The 19,797-nt window shown below is 43.0% G+C and overlaps 1 protein-coding gene across 1 annotated transcript in view; it reads right to left on the reverse strand.

The window, feature by feature from the left end:
* The window catches only part of DTNBP1 (dystrobrevin binding protein 1), a 129,561-nt gene that overhangs the window by 3,169 nt on the left and 106,595 nt on the right, over window positions 1-19,797 (reverse strand). Inside the window, exons 8-9 of the mRNA XM_084872745.1 lie at window positions 12,413-12,565; window positions 790-933 (exon numbers count right to left, since the gene is read on the reverse strand). Coding sequence (XP_084728871.1) covers window positions 790-933; window positions 12,413-12,565 — 297 coding nt within the window. The remainder of the gene's footprint in view (window positions 1-789; window positions 934-12,412; window positions 12,566-19,797) is intronic.

Below are 19,797 nucleotides of genomic sequence, written 5' to 3' on the forward strand. Positions count from 1 at the left end.
GCCTCTCAGCATAGGCTGCCCTCCTGGGGACAGCTCTGTTCTCACAGACGTGCTGGGAGAAGAGGACAGAGAAGTTGAAAACAACACAAATGGCAGTAACTCCAAAGGGCTGTGGTGCCGGCCACCCTGGAGGGCCCGGGAGCCGGAGGACTGCCCTTTGCCTTTCCCAACACACACACACACACACACAACCTCGGTGCTTGCTCTGTAATTTTGTGTATAAGAAGGTCTGATCAGAAATTTAAAACGAAGTGAGCCCATGTGTAGGTTTGTAACCTCAGTAAGTACCTGCTGAATGAATGTGAAAGTTTGGGAAGGCATAAAATGAAGTGCGAGCGCCCACAGGGTTGCACCCGTCTTTAAAAATATAAGCCAAATACTGAACACATACCTTGGCCTTGCCCACAACAAAAATGAAATAGGTATCAGCTGAATGAAGGGGACCAGCACCAGGTCTGTGTCACAGGCGATCTGCCACCTTCCCCCAAATTCCAGGCCTTGAAATAACCACAAAAACTAAGAATCAAAATTTCTGAGACAGAGGAGGTAAAACAGGAATTAAAGTGCCCTGTTCTTGGACGGTGTGTGGGTATAGCACTAGAAACCTTTGAGAATTTCGTGACAGAACAGCTGTTTCACTTGCCCACCGTTGTGAGACCAGACACAGGAAGTGGAGATGGGTGAGAACAAGCAGCTGACTGTGGCTGAGAGATGTGTGCATCATTCCCGGAGTCTTCCCTCGGAAGGAACAGTGTGGTGAGGCTTTTATGCAGGTTGGTCACCTCCTACCTGAGACGGGGGACAGCACGGCGTTATCTTCTCCGCTTGAATTCAAAAAGACATCCAGGGCCTCCTGGTCGCTCACGTCCATCAGGTCCATCTGCTCCAGCATGTCCACATTCACCTCCATGGACGACATGCTCCCCATGGGCTCTGGAGGAGAGGGGCACCGGAAGAATTACCCTTTATCTTCAACAATACTTTAAAAAGCAAACTTCAGTTCATTAGGCTAACTGCACTGTGTTTTCTAGGTATAAAATATCTCCTGCTACTCCAAACTTTAAAAAATACAATTGGGAGGGAGCAATATATTATAGTAAATGCTGCATCCCAGTTTAATACTTGAAATCTATCTGAGATTAACACTGGTTCCCTAGCAGGTTTCTTGTTCACCCCCAGGCCTTTGCATGTCCTGCAGACAGACCCACTTCTGCACCAAGCAGTTCCTGGCTGCTGGGGGAAGGGAAGGGCATTATCTGAAGGAGGGGGCATTCCCGCCACAGCATGAGGTGATAAGAAAGCTCTCCACCAAGCACAAATGTGCTTCTGCCCCCAAACTCTGTAATCATTGCAGTTGAAGTTTTTAGTGCCCTTGTGCCCTTTCTCTACTCGTCAATCTTAGCAGCAACGTTAGGGCATTAGCAAGCTGGGGAGATGGAACCATGAGCCCCTGTAGTGAAAACACAGACTAAAAAGAATAAAATCAGCCCACCAGCAAAAAGAAGCTATAAGACTATAAAGAGTCTGATCAGCTGGGTACCATGTAAGAGATGCCTCCTGAATCTGGATTGATATTTAAACCACCTCTGTGGTCCAGAGAAGTAAAACTGGCTAAGTCACCCCATGACAGTGCTGGGCAGATGAGCATACATGTTATTTCTGAATGGACACACCCTTAACTTGCATCTCAGAGGCACAGGAAAACAAAGTCCATTTTAATACAATCCCAAACTTACAGCACACACATGGAAATAAGTCAGAAACAAGTTCAGTATTAGCATTCTTTCCCAATAATTTTAAATAACTAAGCATTTTTAATCAAATAAAAGATATTAAAAAATGAACAAGGTAGCGCTGAAACCGGTTTGGCTCAGTGGTAGAGCGTCGGTCTGCGAACTGAAAGGTCCCAGGTTCGATTCCGGTCAAGGGCATGTACATTACTTGCGGGCACATCCCCAGTAGGGGGTGTGCAAGAGGCAGCTAGTCAATGTTTCTCTCTCATTGACGTTTCTAAGTCTCTATCCCTCTCTCCTCTCAGTAAAAAATCAATAAAATATATTTAAAAAAATGAACAAGGTAGGAAAATTAGTGCAGGCACTTGAGCCAAATAACTTCCAGATAGGGAAATCTAATCACTGAAATTTAAAGTTCTGGGCACAAGTTAAATTGAAGATTATTAATGAGAGCCAAAGAGAAAATTAGTAAACAAGGAGACTGGATAAATTACCCATTATACACAAAGGAAAAGATGGGAACTAGGGAAGAGCTTAAAAGTGATGGAAAATGGAAATGTTTACACAGTTCTAATGAGAGGATGTGGGGAGCAGCCATATTCAAAGGCTGTTTCCCAGGCTTGCTGAAAGATCTGAGGTACCAGATTTAGGAACCAAAATGTATTATAAGCAAGACAGATAAGAGAAATCCTGAGCTACATCCATTGTAGGGAAACTGACAAGAGGAGAGGAAGGGCAGATGATGAACAAGGACAAATAGACTGACAGCCTCTCCACAATAAAAAGCAGAAGAAGGAAGAATAAAATGAGAGGCAGGGTCAATGCCACCTCTGGACTCCAAATCATTAACCAGCACTTAAGATCAAGTATGAGATGATAAGCACTGTCAGAAACCCTGGCCATGAGCCTGCGCTCAGGAAGCTGGTGGTGAGTCCCAGAAGGAAGGTCTGAGATGCAAGAAATGTTCAAAGCGAAAAGTCTCGTGAGTTAGTGAGTTAATACAAAACCTTGAATAAACTCATAGTAGTGTCCAATGTGGAGGATTTACTCTGGCAGAATTAAAGGACTGAGCAATTCTGGTAAGAGGGGAAGGCTGTGATGAGAGATGAAGCAATGTAAGACCCTTGTTGTATTTGGTATGAAGGGGAGAATCTGATTGTCTTTAGTCACCACAAAATCGAAGTTCAGCACTAAAAGTATAAATAGTATGTCATTTCTACTTTTAGCTGGGGGAAAGTTTTTTTTTAGTTTAGATGATCCCCCTGACATGGCAATATCCAAAGCAGTGTAGTCAGATGTCCGCCCTCTCTGCATCAGACCTGACCAGGGCATGGACCTTGTCAGCGAGTGCCTGATGGATCCCAGGGACACCGGTGCAGGCTCTCCTGGAGCTGCTTCCGCTGGCTGGCCAGGGGGAACTTGGTGGCACAGTGTCAGGCTGTCCTTGGGGGCCTTCTGTGGGGGTGGGCTGCTTGAAAATCAGTGGATGCAGGTTTGTTGTGTGGCTATGGAGGCCATCAGCGAGGCATTCTGGCTGCTGGCCTTGCTTTGACTTGAGTTTTGAAAGGAGCAGAGGCTCCTTTTCTGTCTGCTATCCCTTAAGGAGGGCAAGAGTATATATTTAAAACAAAGGAGAGAGAAAAAAGTGGACTAAAGATCATAGAGAGTGCTACATAAGGTGGTAATGATGTCAGGTATGTTAGTAATCACAATCAATGTAAATGAACCAAACCTGCCAGTTAACAGATTATAAAACTGAATTACTAGTAAATGATAAAATCTAGCTACATTCTGTTTATAAGAGATACTCCTAAAACATAGACACACAAACAGTAACATTTTTTAAAAGTGGAAAGTGGGCAAACAACTTGAGGAAGAAAGCTGGTATAACTGTCTTACTATCTACCAAAATAGATATAAGAGGAAACAAAAGCCATATTGGGCTAAGGAGTTACTCTCAATGATTTTTTAAAGGTTTTCTTTTCCAGGTAGATATTTCAGAATTTCTGTGTGACTATAAAAATGGCTAGAAGGACAAAGTCTAACAACATCCATAGTCATGGGGGTGGGGTATAGGAGGGTTAAATATACCTCTTTGAAGATTTATAATTAAGCAATCCACTTGATGAAATGGAAACTATAAAGAAACCATGCCTATCATTTAGAATTTTGTTCTCAAGTGCACAGGGAACATGTAGAAAAGTTCTCTGTAATGGGCCATAAAGTAAGTCCTGAATAAAAAATATGTATATATCAAAAACCCATTCTCTAACCACAACTGAAATTTAATTAGAAATCAGTAATAAAAAGTAACTAGAAAAACAGTCCATAAATCAAATAAGAAATCTTATAGGAAAATTATAAATACCCAGAAATTATTTCTTATCAAAACCTATAGAATAATATTAAAGTGGTACCCTAGTGAAAAATTCATAGCTCTGAATATCTTAATAAATCTAAAAATTGAGTCTAAACATTCAACTTAAATTAGACCGAACAAAATTAAATTTAAAAATCCCAGAAATGCCCAGCACTACAGAGAAGAAATGAATGAAATAAAGACACGGTGGAAAGGAAGAATAATAAAATGAAAAGTTGACTCTTAGTTGAAAACACTTAAAAATGAATACTTTAAGATTCATGAAAAAGCAATAAAAGTCCTAAATTAAAAATTTGAGGAATGCAAAAGCAAACCTAACCCCAAATATGGCAAAGTCTAAGAACTACGGACATTATGCTAGTATATTTGAAAACTAAGGACAAGCTGGGCAAAATCCATGGAAACTTTGCTAAAATTAACAAGATACAGGAAGTCACTATTGGTCAGAGAAAAGGAACAGGTAGTTCTCTCGGAGAAATCACTGGTCCCAGACAGGGTCCGAGGAATTCTCTCCGCCACTCAGGAAAGAAATGATAAGACCACTGTGTGCACCACAGAAACTCCCAATCCCACTGAGCCTCGGGTTCTCACTTGGTGTAGAAACAATGCAATTCCAATCAAGCTCTGGACAGGGTTTTCCTAGAACTTGAAAATCTGACTAAAATTCATTCGGAGGGACACATTCATACAGAAATAGCAAAGGCAACTCTGAAGAAAACAAGAATGTTATAAAGAGTGTGTAGGGGCAAACAGGAATTGCTCTACCACATATATCAAGACTTACTGTAAAACAGCATCCTGCCCCTAGCACTACTGGCACTTTGGACCAGATAATTGTCTGTTGTGGGGCTGCCCTGTATCTTGTAGGATGTTTTAGCAGCATCCCTGGCCTCTATCTACTAGATGCTAATAGCACATGCCTACCCCAATCACAGCAAGCAAAACGGTTGCCAGACCTTGCCAAATGACCGCCATGGAACAAACCTGCTCTCAGTTGGAAACCATGGCTCAGATCACTATAATGAAGGTACTATGGTTTTAGCTTGAGGCTAACAAATAGAAGAATAGAACAGAAAAGAGAGCCTAGGAGAGACTCATACTGCATGGAAATTGACAGTGTGAAGCAGTGGAGAAAATGCTGGTGCTCAAATAGTTACTGCTTTGGAAAAAAATTAAAATTGGACCTGTAGCCCATGACATAAATAAAAATCAAGTGGTGTGGACTTAAGAGCCAAATATAAAATGGAAATTTAAAAACTTAGTAGGAGGTTCTTATAACTTGGAGTTATATCAAATATATACTTACATCCTTCTAAAAAACCATTTTATACATCTGGACTAGTTCTTAACATTTTTTTAATATCTGAAGCAAATATGGTAAAATATTAACATGCTGCTAAGCCTGGAAACAGGTATGTTACATTATTTTCTGTTCTTTTATGAATATTTAAAATTCCTAGTTAAAATGAAAACCAGCCCTGGTGGGTATGCTCCATGGTTAGACCAATGACCTGGAAACCTAAGGGTTGCAGGTTCGATCCCTGGCCCTGGTCAAGGCCTGTGCAGCAGGGAACCAATCAATGTTTGAGCTCTCTCTCCCTCCTCTCCCCTTCAGTTTTTCCCTCCCTCCCTTAGTCCCTCTCTCCCTCTCTCCCATCCTCTAAAAATCAATGGAAAAATATCTTCAGGTGAGGATTAAAAAAGAAAACCAACGACGGATCACAGTAAATTTCCAAGTTCTAAATAAAACCATCGTTACAAGATAATCATACTAAGTTAAAACAAGCTGGCAATTGTGTTTGAGATATTTTTGCATTCTGGATCGTATCTTGGGGGACAATGAATTTCAGGATAGGTGTATATATATTCTCTTTTCTAACTGTCAATTTTACCACCAGCCCTAGCATCACCTCTTCTTTCCCAGCACTGGGCCCACTCTGGAACACCTGAGGGCTGAGTCAGTGTCTGAGGGTACAGGGACACCCTGGCTCCAGAGGCTGGACTTTGCTGCATTGCCAGCTCAGCAGAGATGCACAGGATCCTGAGGACTAATTGTGGGGATACACAGGTACAGAATAGGGCATCTCCACGGTAATCTTTTTATCACTAACTGCACTGTCAATACCCTGGCACTAAATGAAAGAAATAAAGGCTTTCCTGAGAAAACGGGAGTCAAGTCTGGTGGAAGACAAAACTGGACCAGGGTTTTACAAAGGCCCTAGTTTTGTTCTACTGGTATGTTGATCTGCTGGGCATGTGCAGGCCCAGGTCCCCTCTGCTGCTCAGCACTGCCCTCACTCCCCTTCAGGCACACAGATTCCCTGCTCTGCGGTCCTCCAGCCTCACCACCGACCAAGTGCTCACAGATACCCCTTCACCTTTTACTCTGTCATTTTCTGGATAAAACTTCCCATACCTTTGTCTTAATTTAAAAATGCTGTGTTAGAAAGTAAGAAAGATTCAGACTTGCTACTTCTGATTTAGTGGAATGAGGGCAAAATATCATGTGATTTAAATATATATTTCAGAGAGGAAGGGAGAGGGAGAGAAAGAAACATCAATGATGGGAGAAAATCACTGATGGATTGCCTCCTGCACACCCCACACCAGCGATCGAGCTGGCAACCTGGACATGCGCCCTGACTACAGTTGAACTGTGACCTCCTGGTTCATATGCAACAATCACTGAGCAATGCTATTATAGTTGGACGTGTTTATTTTTATTTTTATTTTTTAATTTTTGATTATTTCCTCTAAATTAAATGTCATCCCTGAAGATAAACACAAGGTAAGAAAGGAACATGTGACTAGCCAGGCTGGGCGTCTCAGGGATGGCTCTGACTGCAGGGCATGGACATAGTTTGTCATTTGTGAATGTCTTTTCAACTCTAGCTGAAGCAGAAACTAAAACATCCACATCCTCATTTTCTTTCTTTCAAAACCACACATGTTGGCAACATATGCCTGACTCCATTTTTTTTTTTTATCTTAAAAATAAAAATGAGCCCAATACTTTTTTGAAACTTGAGGAAAACTACTGTTTTAAGAGCTCAAAACCAAAAAACAATTCACTTCCTTAATGGTTAACTGCTGCCTGCTCAGCATGTGGTGATGAGCATGTCCCTGCCCGCACCGCTGCACTGGTCCCTGGCCTGCACCACAGCCAGCCCGTCTGCCAAACAGAAACGGACTCTGAACCTCTCATGCTTCTGTCAACCCACTGGGGTGTGATGGGTCTCCCTGAGATAGGAGCTTCTTAAGAGACACTTCTATTCTCTCTTTGCCTCCTCTGGGCCTAGGAGTGTGCTGAACTCCTAGGTGCTCAGGAAATGTCTGCCGCACTAAACTGAATCAGGGTAGCATTAAAGTGTTTAGCAAAAGAATTTCTATTCCTATTCTCTTCATGGTCCTACCTGCTTTCAATGTAATGTCTCATTGTGCTCAAATTTGTAGGCCAAATTTGCCAAGGTGTCTGTATCTGAATGGGCTGAATGTTTGTGCTCCCCTCAATTTGTACGTTTAAGCCCTAACCCTCCTTGTGATGGTATTTGGAGGTAGAGCCTTTGGGACACGATTAGGTTTAGATGAGATCATAGGGTGGTGCCCTCAGAATGGAATTAGTACCCTCCTAAGAAGAGACACCCGAGAGATGCTCTCTCTCTGTCACGTGAGCAGAATGAGATACATTAGTAAGCCGGGAAAATAACCCTGACAGGAAACCAAATTAGCCAGGACCTTGGTCTAGGACACATGTGTCAAACACAAGGCCCGCGGGCCAAATCCAGCCCGCCAGGCCTTGCAATGTGGCCCGCACCGCGCTGTCATCACTGCACTCCGCTGTCAGTTTATGACATTGTCAGTTTATGACTGTTCAGTAAACCATTCGGCCCGCGATTTAGGCTGGATTTTAGATTTTGGCCCCTTCTCTGATTGAGTTCGACACCCCTAGTCTAGGACTTTCAGCCTCCAGAACTGTAAGAAATACATTTCTGTTGTTTCAGACACACACAGTCTGTGGTATTTTGTTATGGCAGCCTGAATGGATTAAGACTGTCCTCAGCTCCTGCCCATAATAGCCTAAATCTGTGGAGCAAAGCACCAAACACTAAGGAAGCTGACCTCTGCACATACTCTGAGGAAACAGGCTGACTTTCCTAGATGAAGTCTCCAGGTCAGTGGAGTACAGAGAGGGAGAGCTGATTGAGATAAAGAGGTTAAACTTCAAATCCATACTGTGAATTTAGAAAGCATTGTCAGAGATTAAAATGGCAGTGGAGTAAGGAGATGCTGCATGAACAGGCTCCCAGGTCCAAACTGGAATTATAACTAAAATACAGAAAAACTTCTTGAATAATCAACAGAAGACTTACTGGAGGGAACCCTGATAACCAATGACTGAAAGTGGAGGCCCCATAGAGACTGGTAGGAGGGGTGGAGAGGCATGAAAGGGCTGGCTGGGCCCCCACAAACAGCAGGTGAAATTCTGAAGGGATATCTCAGCTGTGGGAGGTTGCCACTGAGACATCTGGGGTCTAATTCCCCAGCTGGGCCCCTCAACAGAGAACATCAAAATGGAGAAGATACCCACATAATACCTGGCTGTGAAAAGCAGCGGGGTTGCTGTCTGCCACGGAGAGATGGTTAGAAATTCAGGCACTCTCTTCAAGGGCCAATGCATAAAATTCCCTGTGGAGCCACCCATTTTGTGCTCCAAAAGAGGAACAGCAGAGTGGACTGGAGCTGGGTGAGCAGAAGCCAGGACCAAGGGCTCTGGGTTAAGAGCTCAGAAGGCAAACACCCTGGTTTCCTGTGCTGAGCCATTCCTTCATGCTGCAGATGTCATCTTTCTCATGCAGACAATTGCTATACAGGCAGCATCGCCTTGGGGGAAGTCAGCTGACCCCATTGGTAAACTACTTGCCCTTTATGAGACTAGGAATAATAATTAGCCTCCAGGCAGAAACAATTACTCCACCCTGTTGAAGAAAACTCTTACCACACCTGTGGATGATTGCCTGAAGGCAGATCAAGAGTATTCCTATCAGTCTGTTGCCACATGTGGTTTCTGGAGGCTTTGAGTCTTTGCCTGATCTACTTAGACAAAACTTTTGACACATCTTGCACTAGAGATTGAGAGGTGCAGTAGATTACCTAACACAGAGTCACAAACCCAATCAGGTCATATGACAATCTACAGTGAATATCGTACCCAATGGGAGCAAAAACTAAAACCATTTCCACCAAGAACAGGAACAAGACAGGGATGTCTACTTTCACCACTCTTATTCAACATAGTACTGGAAGCCCTAGCCACAATGATCAGACAAGGAGAAGAAATAAAAGCATTCAAATTGACAAAGAAGAAGTAAAACTCTCATTATTCACAGATGACATGATATTGTACATAGAAAACCCTAAAGACCCCACCAAAATATTACTAGAGTTAATAAATAAATTTGGCAATGTAGGAGGACATAAAATCAACACCCAAAAATCAATGGCTTTTTATATACCAATAATGAATTCTCAGAAAAAGAAACTAAACAATCCCATTTATCATTGTAACAACAACAAAATGATACTTAGAAATAAACTTAACCAAGGTTCTGTTCTCAGAAAACTACGGGATGTTGAAAAAAGAGACAGAAGATATCAACAAGTGGAAAAATATGCTGTATTCATGGATTGGTAGAATCAACATCATTAAAATGTCCATACTACCTAAAGCAATCTACAAATTCAATGCAATCCCTATTAAAATACCAACAGCATACTTCACAGAGTTAGAACAAATACTCCAAAAATTTATATGGAATAAAAACAAACCTCAAAGAGCTGCAGCACTCTTAAGAAAAACAAAGTTGTTGAAATCACAATACCAGAATTCAAGTTATACTATACAGCCACTGTAATCAAAACAGCCTGGTACTAGGCACAAAACAGACATATAGGCCAATGGAACAGAACAGAGACCCCAGAAATTGACCCAATCCATTACGCTCAATTGCTATTTGACAAAGAGGGCAAGAGCATACAATGGAGTCAAGACATTTATCTTCAATAAATGGTGTTGGGAAAATTGGACAGATACATGTAAAAAAAAAAAAAAAATGAAATTAGACCACCAACTTACACCATACACAAGAGTAAACTCAAAATTGACAAAAGACTTAAATGTAAGTTGTGAAACAATAAAAATCCTAGAAGAAGCCTTAGGCAGCAAAATCTCAGACATCTCTCGTAGCAATATATTTACAGATACATCTCCTAGGGCAAAGGAAATTAAGGAGAAAATAAATATACTACATCATAAAAATAGTTTCTGCACAGCAAAAGAAACCATCAACAAACTGAAAAGGGAGCCCACTGTATGGAAGAACATATTTGGCAATGATATATCAGATAAAGGGTTAAATCCAAAATATATAAGAAACTTATACAACTTAACAAAAGGAAGACAATCCAATTAAAAAATGGGCAAAGGACCTAAATAGACACTTCTCCAAAGATATACAGATTGGAGAGACATGAAAAAACGCTCAATGTCACTGATCATCCGAGAGATGCAAATTAAAATGACAATGAGGTATCACCTCACACCTGTCAGAAGGGCTACCATTAACAAATCAACAAAGGACAAGTGCTGGTGAGGATATGAAGAAAAGAGAACCTCAGAACACTGCTGGTGGGAGTGCAAACTTCTGTAACCATTACAGAAAGCAATATGGCCTTTCCTAAAAAAATTAATGTGGCCTGCCATTTGATCCAGTGATCCCACTTCTAGGAATATATCCTAAGAATCCCAGAACACCAATCAGAAAGAATGGATGCAAGCCTATGGAGGACAATTTATAATAGCTAAGTCTGGAAACAGCCCAGATGCCCATCAGTAGATGAGTGGATAAAAAAGCTGTAGTACATATGCACCAAGAAATACTATGCAGCAGTGAAAAAGAAGAATCTCTCACCCTTTGAGACAGCATGGAGGGACCTGGAGAGTATCATACTAAGTGAAAGAAGTCAGTCAGAGAAAGATAAGTATCACATGATCACACTCATATCTGGAATTTAAGTAACAAAATAAACAGATGAACAGAGCGGATCCAGAGACATGGAAACATGGAACAGAGTGTGAAACCTCAAAGGGAAGGTGGGGGAGGTGGATGGGTGGGTGGGAGGTAAGCAACCAAAGACCTGTATGCATATATACATAACCCATGGACTTGGACAATAGGGAGCTGAAGACCTGGGGTAGGGGCGGGGAGGGCTGGAAAGAGTCAATGGGGGAAAAAGGGAACATATATAATACTTTCAAAAATAAAGATTTATTTTAAAAAAATTAAAAAGCATTGTCTACATAATGCAGTCTTCATTGCATTCTGACCATCACATATTACTGTTCTTTTGTTTTTCCTACATTATTTTCTTTTCTGGTTCTTTAATTTCTTTAACCTCTCCTGGGGTGGACACAGAACTGACTGACCAGGAACAGGATAAGAGTAACAGATAAACGGGGGGCCGTGGTGAGGGTCTGTGTAGAGAACAGCCTTCACTGCCAGGCAGGCCAGGGAAGCGCATGAGAGCGGAGCACAGAGATGTCTGGGAAGGAGAGGGGCTTCCTGAGGTGAGATGCCAGGAGGACAGAAAGGCAGGTCGTCGGGGAAGCTCTGGGCACTTCTCCACACTGACTGGGACTGGGAGGCTGCTCCTGCCCTCTCACCCACTGCCAATGCTTCCTGCTGCCCCCACCACTCCCAGGACTTGGGAAGGAGGGGCTGATGGAGGAGCCGGGAGCTTAATAGTATTTCTCTGCTACTTAGTTTGCTCTTGGGAGCTAAGAGATGCAGCCTAACATTCATGCATCTAGATGTTGATCAAAGTAGTTACAGAAGTTCAACTAGATTCACCCTGACAACGAAGATACAGGTTTTAAAACGTCTTTCAAAGAAGTTTTAATAATATCAGGGGAAAGATCCCACACAGTATTAAGAAAACAATTTTGTGTACAGTTTGATACCATTTATATAGACTCATACACGGAGACTGAAAAGAACCATTTTAAACAAATACTAGGATTATTCTGTGCTGTATAATTATGGGTAATGCTTCTTTTGTCTTTTTTTCACTAACATATTTTATGTTTTCTAAATATCTTCAACTAAAACCCTGAACTATAGGGAGGCAAATACAATGGCAAGACAAATATGATGCATCCACTCTGATTTTGGGGGACTTTACACCACACCCCACAGGGGGTGCACATGACACCATCCCCACACCCTCCAGAAGCCGCACTTGCCTCGCCTCTCTATCTGCAGGTAGCCGGTGGAGAGGTACTGCTCCATGTCCTGCTGGAAGGCTTCCTCAAAGAACTTCTGCCGCTCCCGCAGCTTCATTTGCTGCGTGTGTTCCATTTCCAGGACCTTCTGGCTGTGCTCGGCATCCAGTTCCGCTAAGGAAACAATAATCGGGTCAGGTTTGAACAGAAACTGAGATAGGAAGTGGCTATAAATACCTCCTCGCATCTACCCTCTAAGCTGATCGTGTCAAACCCTGGAGAGTGCCCTGACTGCAACACAACCCTCCTCCCTCCCAACCGGCTGCTCTGTTCCTGCCACCTCTGCTCAAGCTGTTCCTCTGCCTGGAATGACCTTCCCACCCACACCTCCCACTCTTCCCAGAAGAGATGTTCGTCTTTCAAGACTGACTTCTCAGTTAATCCCTCAACTCAGGTAGCATTTTTGCTCCATCCTGAGGTTGCCGTAACACTGTGAGCAAACTTCTGTAGCTGACATGCACCACAGAACAGCCGGTAAAGACTTGGACTTCCTGGAGAACTGTGACCATGTTATTCATTTTAATAACTTATCACCTTGCTCAGAGCCGGGCACATAGGAAGGATTCAATGTTTCTTAAAGAGCAACAATAAAGCCATTGTGGTCTAGTAGAAAAGGCTTTGCTGTTTATTAACTGTGCAATCTGGCTAGTCAGTTAATCTTTCTGAACCTTACAGTACTCATCCAAAAATTTAGGACAGAAATATTATGAATCCAATATGAATGTGGAACTTAAGTCAAATAATGTAAAAGAATTGTGTAATTAAAATGAGCAGTGATCCTTCAAGGCAGGGCTGAGGAAGAAAACAGATCTCAGCCTGACTGGCATCCGTTTCAGCCTGGGAGACCCTGAGCAGAGAACCTGGTTGTAACACCAGACCCTGACTTCTGACCTACAGACTATGAGCTAGTTTTGCTGTTTCAAGCTGTGGCTGTAGTGATTCATTCTGCAGCAGAATATGGTATTCCAAATGAGCTGTCTACATGAATTCCAGCCCTGCCCAAATCTGACTAGCTGGAGAATGGAAGAAAGAATAACTTGAGTTCTTTACCTTAAACAAATATTGTGCAACACGTACCCTGGGGCAGACACCCTGCTTAGATGAGTTTGACAGGGAACAAAATTTCAGCTACCTTACTGCCCTGGGATAAACATAGGGCCCAAAACACGGTAAAATAATTTCACCCAAAACACTCTCCCCTCAGGTTCATCTCTGGGGAGTGTCAACAACTTTGGGATATTAGAACTCATACAACTAAAAAAACAAAACAAAAAACAAACAAAAAAACCAACAAAACAAAACCTAATTAAAATGCATAGAGGACCTGAATAGACTTTTTCCAAATAATACATACAAATGGCTAACAGGTACAAGATAAGATGCTCAACATCACTAATGATCAGGGACATGCAAATCAAATCTATAATGAGATACCACCTCACACCTGTTAGAAAGGTTATCAAAAAAAGGCAAGAAATAAGTTGGTAAGGATGTGGAGAAAAGGGAACGTTTGTACATTCTTGGTGGTACTGTAAATTGGTGCAGCCACTATGGAAAACAATATGAAGGTTTCTCAAAAAATTAAAAATTGATCTACTATATGATCCAGCCACCCCACTTCTGGGTATGGAGCCAAAGGAAATAAAAAGGGGATATTTAAAAGATATCTGTACCCTCATGTTGACTGCATTATTCACAGTAGCCAAGACACAGAGACAGCCTGAGTGCCACTGGATGAATGATAATGAAGATGTGTTTATGAAAAAGGCAGTATCAGTCAGCATGAAGAAGGAAATCCCACCATCAGTGGCAACATGGATGGGTCTTGAGGGCACTTTACTGAGATAAGTCAGACAAAGACAAATATTGTATGATATCACTTATATGTAGAATCTGAAAAATCTACTCTCAGAAACAGAGTAGACTGGTAGTTACCAGGAGCTGGGTGGTGGGGAATGGGGGAGAAGTTGGTCAAAAGGTACAGATTTGCAGTTAGAGGATGAGGAAGTCCTGGAGACCTCATGTACAGCACTGTGGTGATGGTCAACAATATTGTGTTATAAAAGACTAGAGGCCCGGTGCAGGAAATACATGCATTCGGGAGGGTCCCTCGGCTCAGCCTGCGCCCTCTCCCAGTCCAGGAGCCCTCGGGGATGTCTAAATGACAGTGGGGAGCAGGCCTAAGCCAGCAGTCAGATATCTTTAGCGCTGCCACGGAGGCAGAAGAGGCTCCCGCCACAGCCGATGAGCTGTGGCTTCTGGTTGAGCAGTGCTCCCTGACCACCAGGGGGCAGCTCTGCATTGAACGTCTGCTGCTGGTGGTCAGTGTGCATCATAGTGACCAGTTGTTCGGCCATTCAGTCAATTTGCAATTAGCCTTTTATTATTTAGTGTTTCCCAAACTTTTGACATATGTGTACCCCTTCTATAATTTCCGTAACACTGAGTACCTCTCGTACTCATGAGAACATAGAATTAGGCGCAGCTAAGCACGGTGCAGTGCATATCCCCACCAAACTCCGGTGCAACGCGTACCCCCACCAAACTTTTCCGTACCCCTGGGGGTACGCGTACACTTTGGGAAACACTGATTTAGGATAATTATGTGAAGTGATGGAGGTGTTGTTAACTCTACAGTGGCATTTATATTGCAATATATAAATAAAACAAATCAACATGCTGTACACCTTAAACTTATACAATGCTACTTATCGATTATATCTCAATGAACTCTAGGATGCTATCAAGAAAATTTTTTAAACAACAAAAAACACACCATAGCAATATATACAATGATCTACCAGCTCCATATGGCTGCCTTAGTCATTGCCCGACACCCACAAACACTCAACATCACACTTCACAACTCTGAGTTTTATAAAATCCTGTAGGCATGATATATCTTAAAAACTCAATAATGGAGTATATTTTTATTCCAAACTGGTTACAGTATCCAATACTTAGAATATTCTGGGCATTCTTCCATTGTAAACTGCATATATGCAAGAAATACAAATTTATCATTAACCAAAGCAACACAAACAGGAAAGTAAATCTTCCCACAGACATATAATCCTATAAAAGACTAATATGCAAATATACCAAACGGTGGAACAACCAGAACAACTGAACACCGGTTGCTATGATATGTGCTGACCACCAGGGAACATGTGCAAAACATGGTGGGTGTCGGGCACGGCGAGATGGTGGAGCAGGTGAGTGAGGCGCCAGACCAAGGTGGGGTGCTGGTTGCTGTCACTGGGGTGAGCCTCTGGTGGTTATTGAAAGCTCTTTGCTCATACAAATTGTGGTTCCGCCTGGCACTCGCACCTACTGGCACTACCACTCACACCCACTGCCAGCACTGGCCCTGCTCGCACCTGCAGCCTGGTCCCAATCACTCGATGCCATCAGTAGGTGCAAGCGGAGGCTGCTGGCCCTGATCGCCCCCAAGGGCTTCTCCACCTCCCCCTGCTCCTGAGGGGCAATCAGGGGCAGCAGCTGCTGTTCACACCTGCTGATAGCGCCGGCCCCACTTGCACCCACTGCTGGTGCCAGCCCCAATTGCTATGCGCCACCAGTGTGTGCGAGCAGGGCTGCTGGCAGACTGGAGATTAGGGTCTATGGAGGGAGGGGCCGGTCAGGAGGCGGAGGATAGGCCAAGAACCACCCCTATGCCAACCGTAGCCTCGTGGCCCACAGTTCGTTTGTAGGTGCACGAATTTGTGTACTGGGCTCCTAGTTCTATGTATAATATTGATGATGTGCATTCTGTATTTGCACATCATCCTAACTTACACATGTACCTCACATCTTTGATATATATATATACTTTTTTTTTTAATTTTTATTTATTTTTTTTTTACAGTGAGGAAGGGAGAGGGAGAGAGAGCTAGAAACATCGATGAGAAACATCGACCAGCTTCCTCCTGCACACCTCCCCCCCCCCCACCCACTGGGGATGTGCCCACAACCCAGATACATGGCCTTGACCGGAATCAAACCTGGGACCTTTCAATCCGCAGGCCGATGCTCTATCCACTGAGCCAAACCGGTTCCGGCAACCTCACATCTTTGTTTACAGGGAGATGTAACCTGAAAAGATCACAGGTTCTGAATCAGTCAGTCGGGCTGGGGTCTTACTCCTTTTAGCAGGTGCTTCTGTGCCTCACACCACAGCTCTCCCTCAGCCCACCTCTGATTTCAGCTGCAACTCTGGAAGGCAGCTCTGTGGGATCTCCTTCGTATGCCCATAGGCCCCACCGTAAGGCCATGCCTGTGACTTTCTGGGTGGAGTATTCTCCGTATCCTGGAACGGACAAGCTAGCATAACACGTTCTGGGGAATGAAGGTGGCTTTCACCCGAAGGCTGACAGAAGTCCGTGTACCACAGCCCTATCTCCCATCCTTTGGGTGGGTGACTCTAGAAGCCACCTGAACAGGACTCACAGGTCCTGGTGGAGCTGCAGACCCTCGGCTGTGGCAGCAACTTGAATAATCCATCCCTTTATTAACTTTTCTTCCTTGCTTGCTCTCTCTGCTCTCTCACTCCTGCTTCCTGGCATCACCTCCCAAACAAACTTCCTGCAGCAAAATCCTCATCTCTAACCCTGCTTCCAGAGAAACCCCCAGGCCAGGACACCTATTACTAGCTAGAATTAACTTAATCTCTCTGTGTCTCCACTTCCTCCTCAGCAGAAGAAAGGTAAGAAGACCCATTTCATAAGGTTGTTGGCAGAATTACATGAGGTAACACAGATGAATCGCCAGACATGCGGCACTGACCAATAGCTGACAGCTAATGTTAATACCTGCACTATTTAAAACAGCAAATTCTTAAAAAGGAAATGATACGAATGAAACATTACCAGGAACCAGACACTTCAGAGCTAGTCACCTCTCAGTGCCCTTAATAAATCTGCAGGGAATTCGGAGTGCTCTCCCAAGAGTAGAAAGAAGAGGACTGAAGAGGATGGCTTTCTCTTTGTCTCCCTTCAGCCGGCAGCCTACCTGTTCCAGCCCCACGTGCAGGGAATAGACAGCCCAGAAGCAGATTAGGGATGCTTCAAACACTTCACACAAAGGCCAACTAGCCTTTTAAAAGACAATTACCAAATAAGCAGCTCCAAACAAAGATCAATGTATTGTAGAACACATCAAAGCGATTTTCATGAAAGACTATGCTGTTTGAATTGAAGTAAGATTTTCTATAAAGATATACTTATGTAACTTGGAGACTTTCATTCTTCTCAAGACTTCTGCTTCAGTTCAGTTCTCTCATGTTTTTGTTTTTTGTTTTTTGTTTTTTGGGAGCGAGATCACTTTATTCCCCGTCTGGGTCCGGACAGACACCGCCCACAGTGGGCGGGGCAGGAGGGGCAGGAGGGACTGGGGCCTGCTATGGACAATAAAGGTGTCCTCAGCGGATGTGGGCCATGTCACTGAGGAAGGGTGTCTTTATGCAGCCTGTGCAGAGCTGGTCCACCAGGAGTGGCGCCTCCTGCTGTGGGGGCAGATAGCACCGGTACAAGGTGAAGTCTACACAGTAATTGAGCAGGCAGCTGAGGAAGGCCATGTAAGGTCAGAGAAGTGCATGAGGTGCCCTGAAGTAGCTGGGGTTGTGGAAGGTGCTATTCCCAAATGTGGCTGTTTCTTGGTGAAAACTGGGCTGGTGATTCCAGGACAAACAGCAGAATTAAAACATCCTCATGCAGGCATGTGGCGGAGGGTGAATCTTCCCGGCTGCTGAGCAGGACAGTAATTCCGCCTTTGCTGTGTGCTCTTCCTCTGAGGCCCGATGTGGAGCCGGCGTGTGACTGCTCACCGTCAGACTCACTCAGTGGCAGCGGTGAGGTGCCAGGAGCCCTGAAACAGTGTGTGCCCACACAGGGCGATCGAAGTATTTCAAACAAGTGTGTAAAGTGTTTTAAAACTTAAAACAATTTTCTTCTTTTTTAAAAAAATGTTATTTTAAGTTTCCTAATCCAAACCTCCCCTTTAGTGAGGTTGAGACATGATTAGAGTTCATTCCCATACTGAAAACTTAACATAAAAAACCATAGGACTGGTTGAGGTCAGAATCTGGCAGGCCCAGTGACTCCTGGCCCACCACCTTAGAGTGGAAGTCCCAGTCCTGCTCCAATTTAAAATGAGTTACAGAGGGTAACATTTGGGAATAGCAAAATGATGAAAGGACATCTGAGAGAATATTTCAAATCTACAGAGTGAGTAGCATGTAAATTTAGAATGACTCCAGAAAAATACAAATTATGGACATCTTCCACAAGGAAAAATGCCTTGTTTGCATTTATGATGTCATTTATTATACTGGGGAAAGCAAAACAAATACAAAGATTCATACAACTGCAAAACATAGCCTTAAGATTAAAAAGAGAAAAAAAAGAAAGAATTGCAGTTTTTCTACCAGGAGTCAGGTGTAATCATTTAATTCCATTATCAACCCAGGTCTGTTTCTCTTTTATTTGAACTCCAGATCATTGCTCAAGTTTTATCTGACTGCAACTTCCACTTTAGCAACCACTACCAATTTCAAATGGATAAATTACTCAAAGCAACAACAAAATCCCATTACCAGGGAAGATGGCATAATCAATTCTCAATTATAAATTTTAATGGGGCATAAAGGTTCCATAAAATATATGAAATACTTTTTAAAATCCATCATGCTCATTTTGGGAACCATTTCAACATATTCCACAGCTACTAAGTGTACCGTTTAATAATGGCAGATTTTATAATCAAAGAAAACAATGATTTCAAGAGAAGCATCTAAAGTGCTTTATTCAAAGTAATGTCTATCGCTAGCTACACATTTTCCCATCTTTCAGGTAATTTGTGGATACTGTCTCAATAGAACTTTTCTTGTTTTGAGGCAAACCATTCAGAGACCCAGTTTTCCACTTCTTCGTGTTTTGAAGCGGAATAAGCGGTAACCTGAAGGAGCAAGGTCTGGTGAATACAGCGGGTGGGTTAATATTTCCCAGGCAAGATCTGTTAATATGTCTGTTTTTTGTTTTTTTTAAATATATTTTATTGATTTTTTACAGAGAGGAAGAGGAGAGATAGAGAGTTAGAAACAATGATGAGAGAGAATCACCGATCTGCCACCTCTTGAACACCCCCTACTGGGGACGTGCCCGCAACCAAGGTATATGCCCTTGACCAGAATCGAACCCGGGACCTTTCAGTCTGCAGACCGACGCTCTATCCACTGAGCCAAACCGTTTCAGCTATGTCTAACTGGTTTTGATGGTGCATCATCATGAAGCAAAATTACTTTGCCGTGTCTTCTGGAATATTCTGGTCATTTCACGATCAAAGCATTG

This window comes from Pipistrellus hanaki, assembly GCF_964339955.1.
Source record: "Pipistrellus hanaki genome assembly, chromosome: 2".
Lineage (NCBI taxonomy): Eukaryota > Metazoa > Chordata > Mammalia > Chiroptera > Vespertilionidae > Pipistrellus > Pipistrellus hanaki.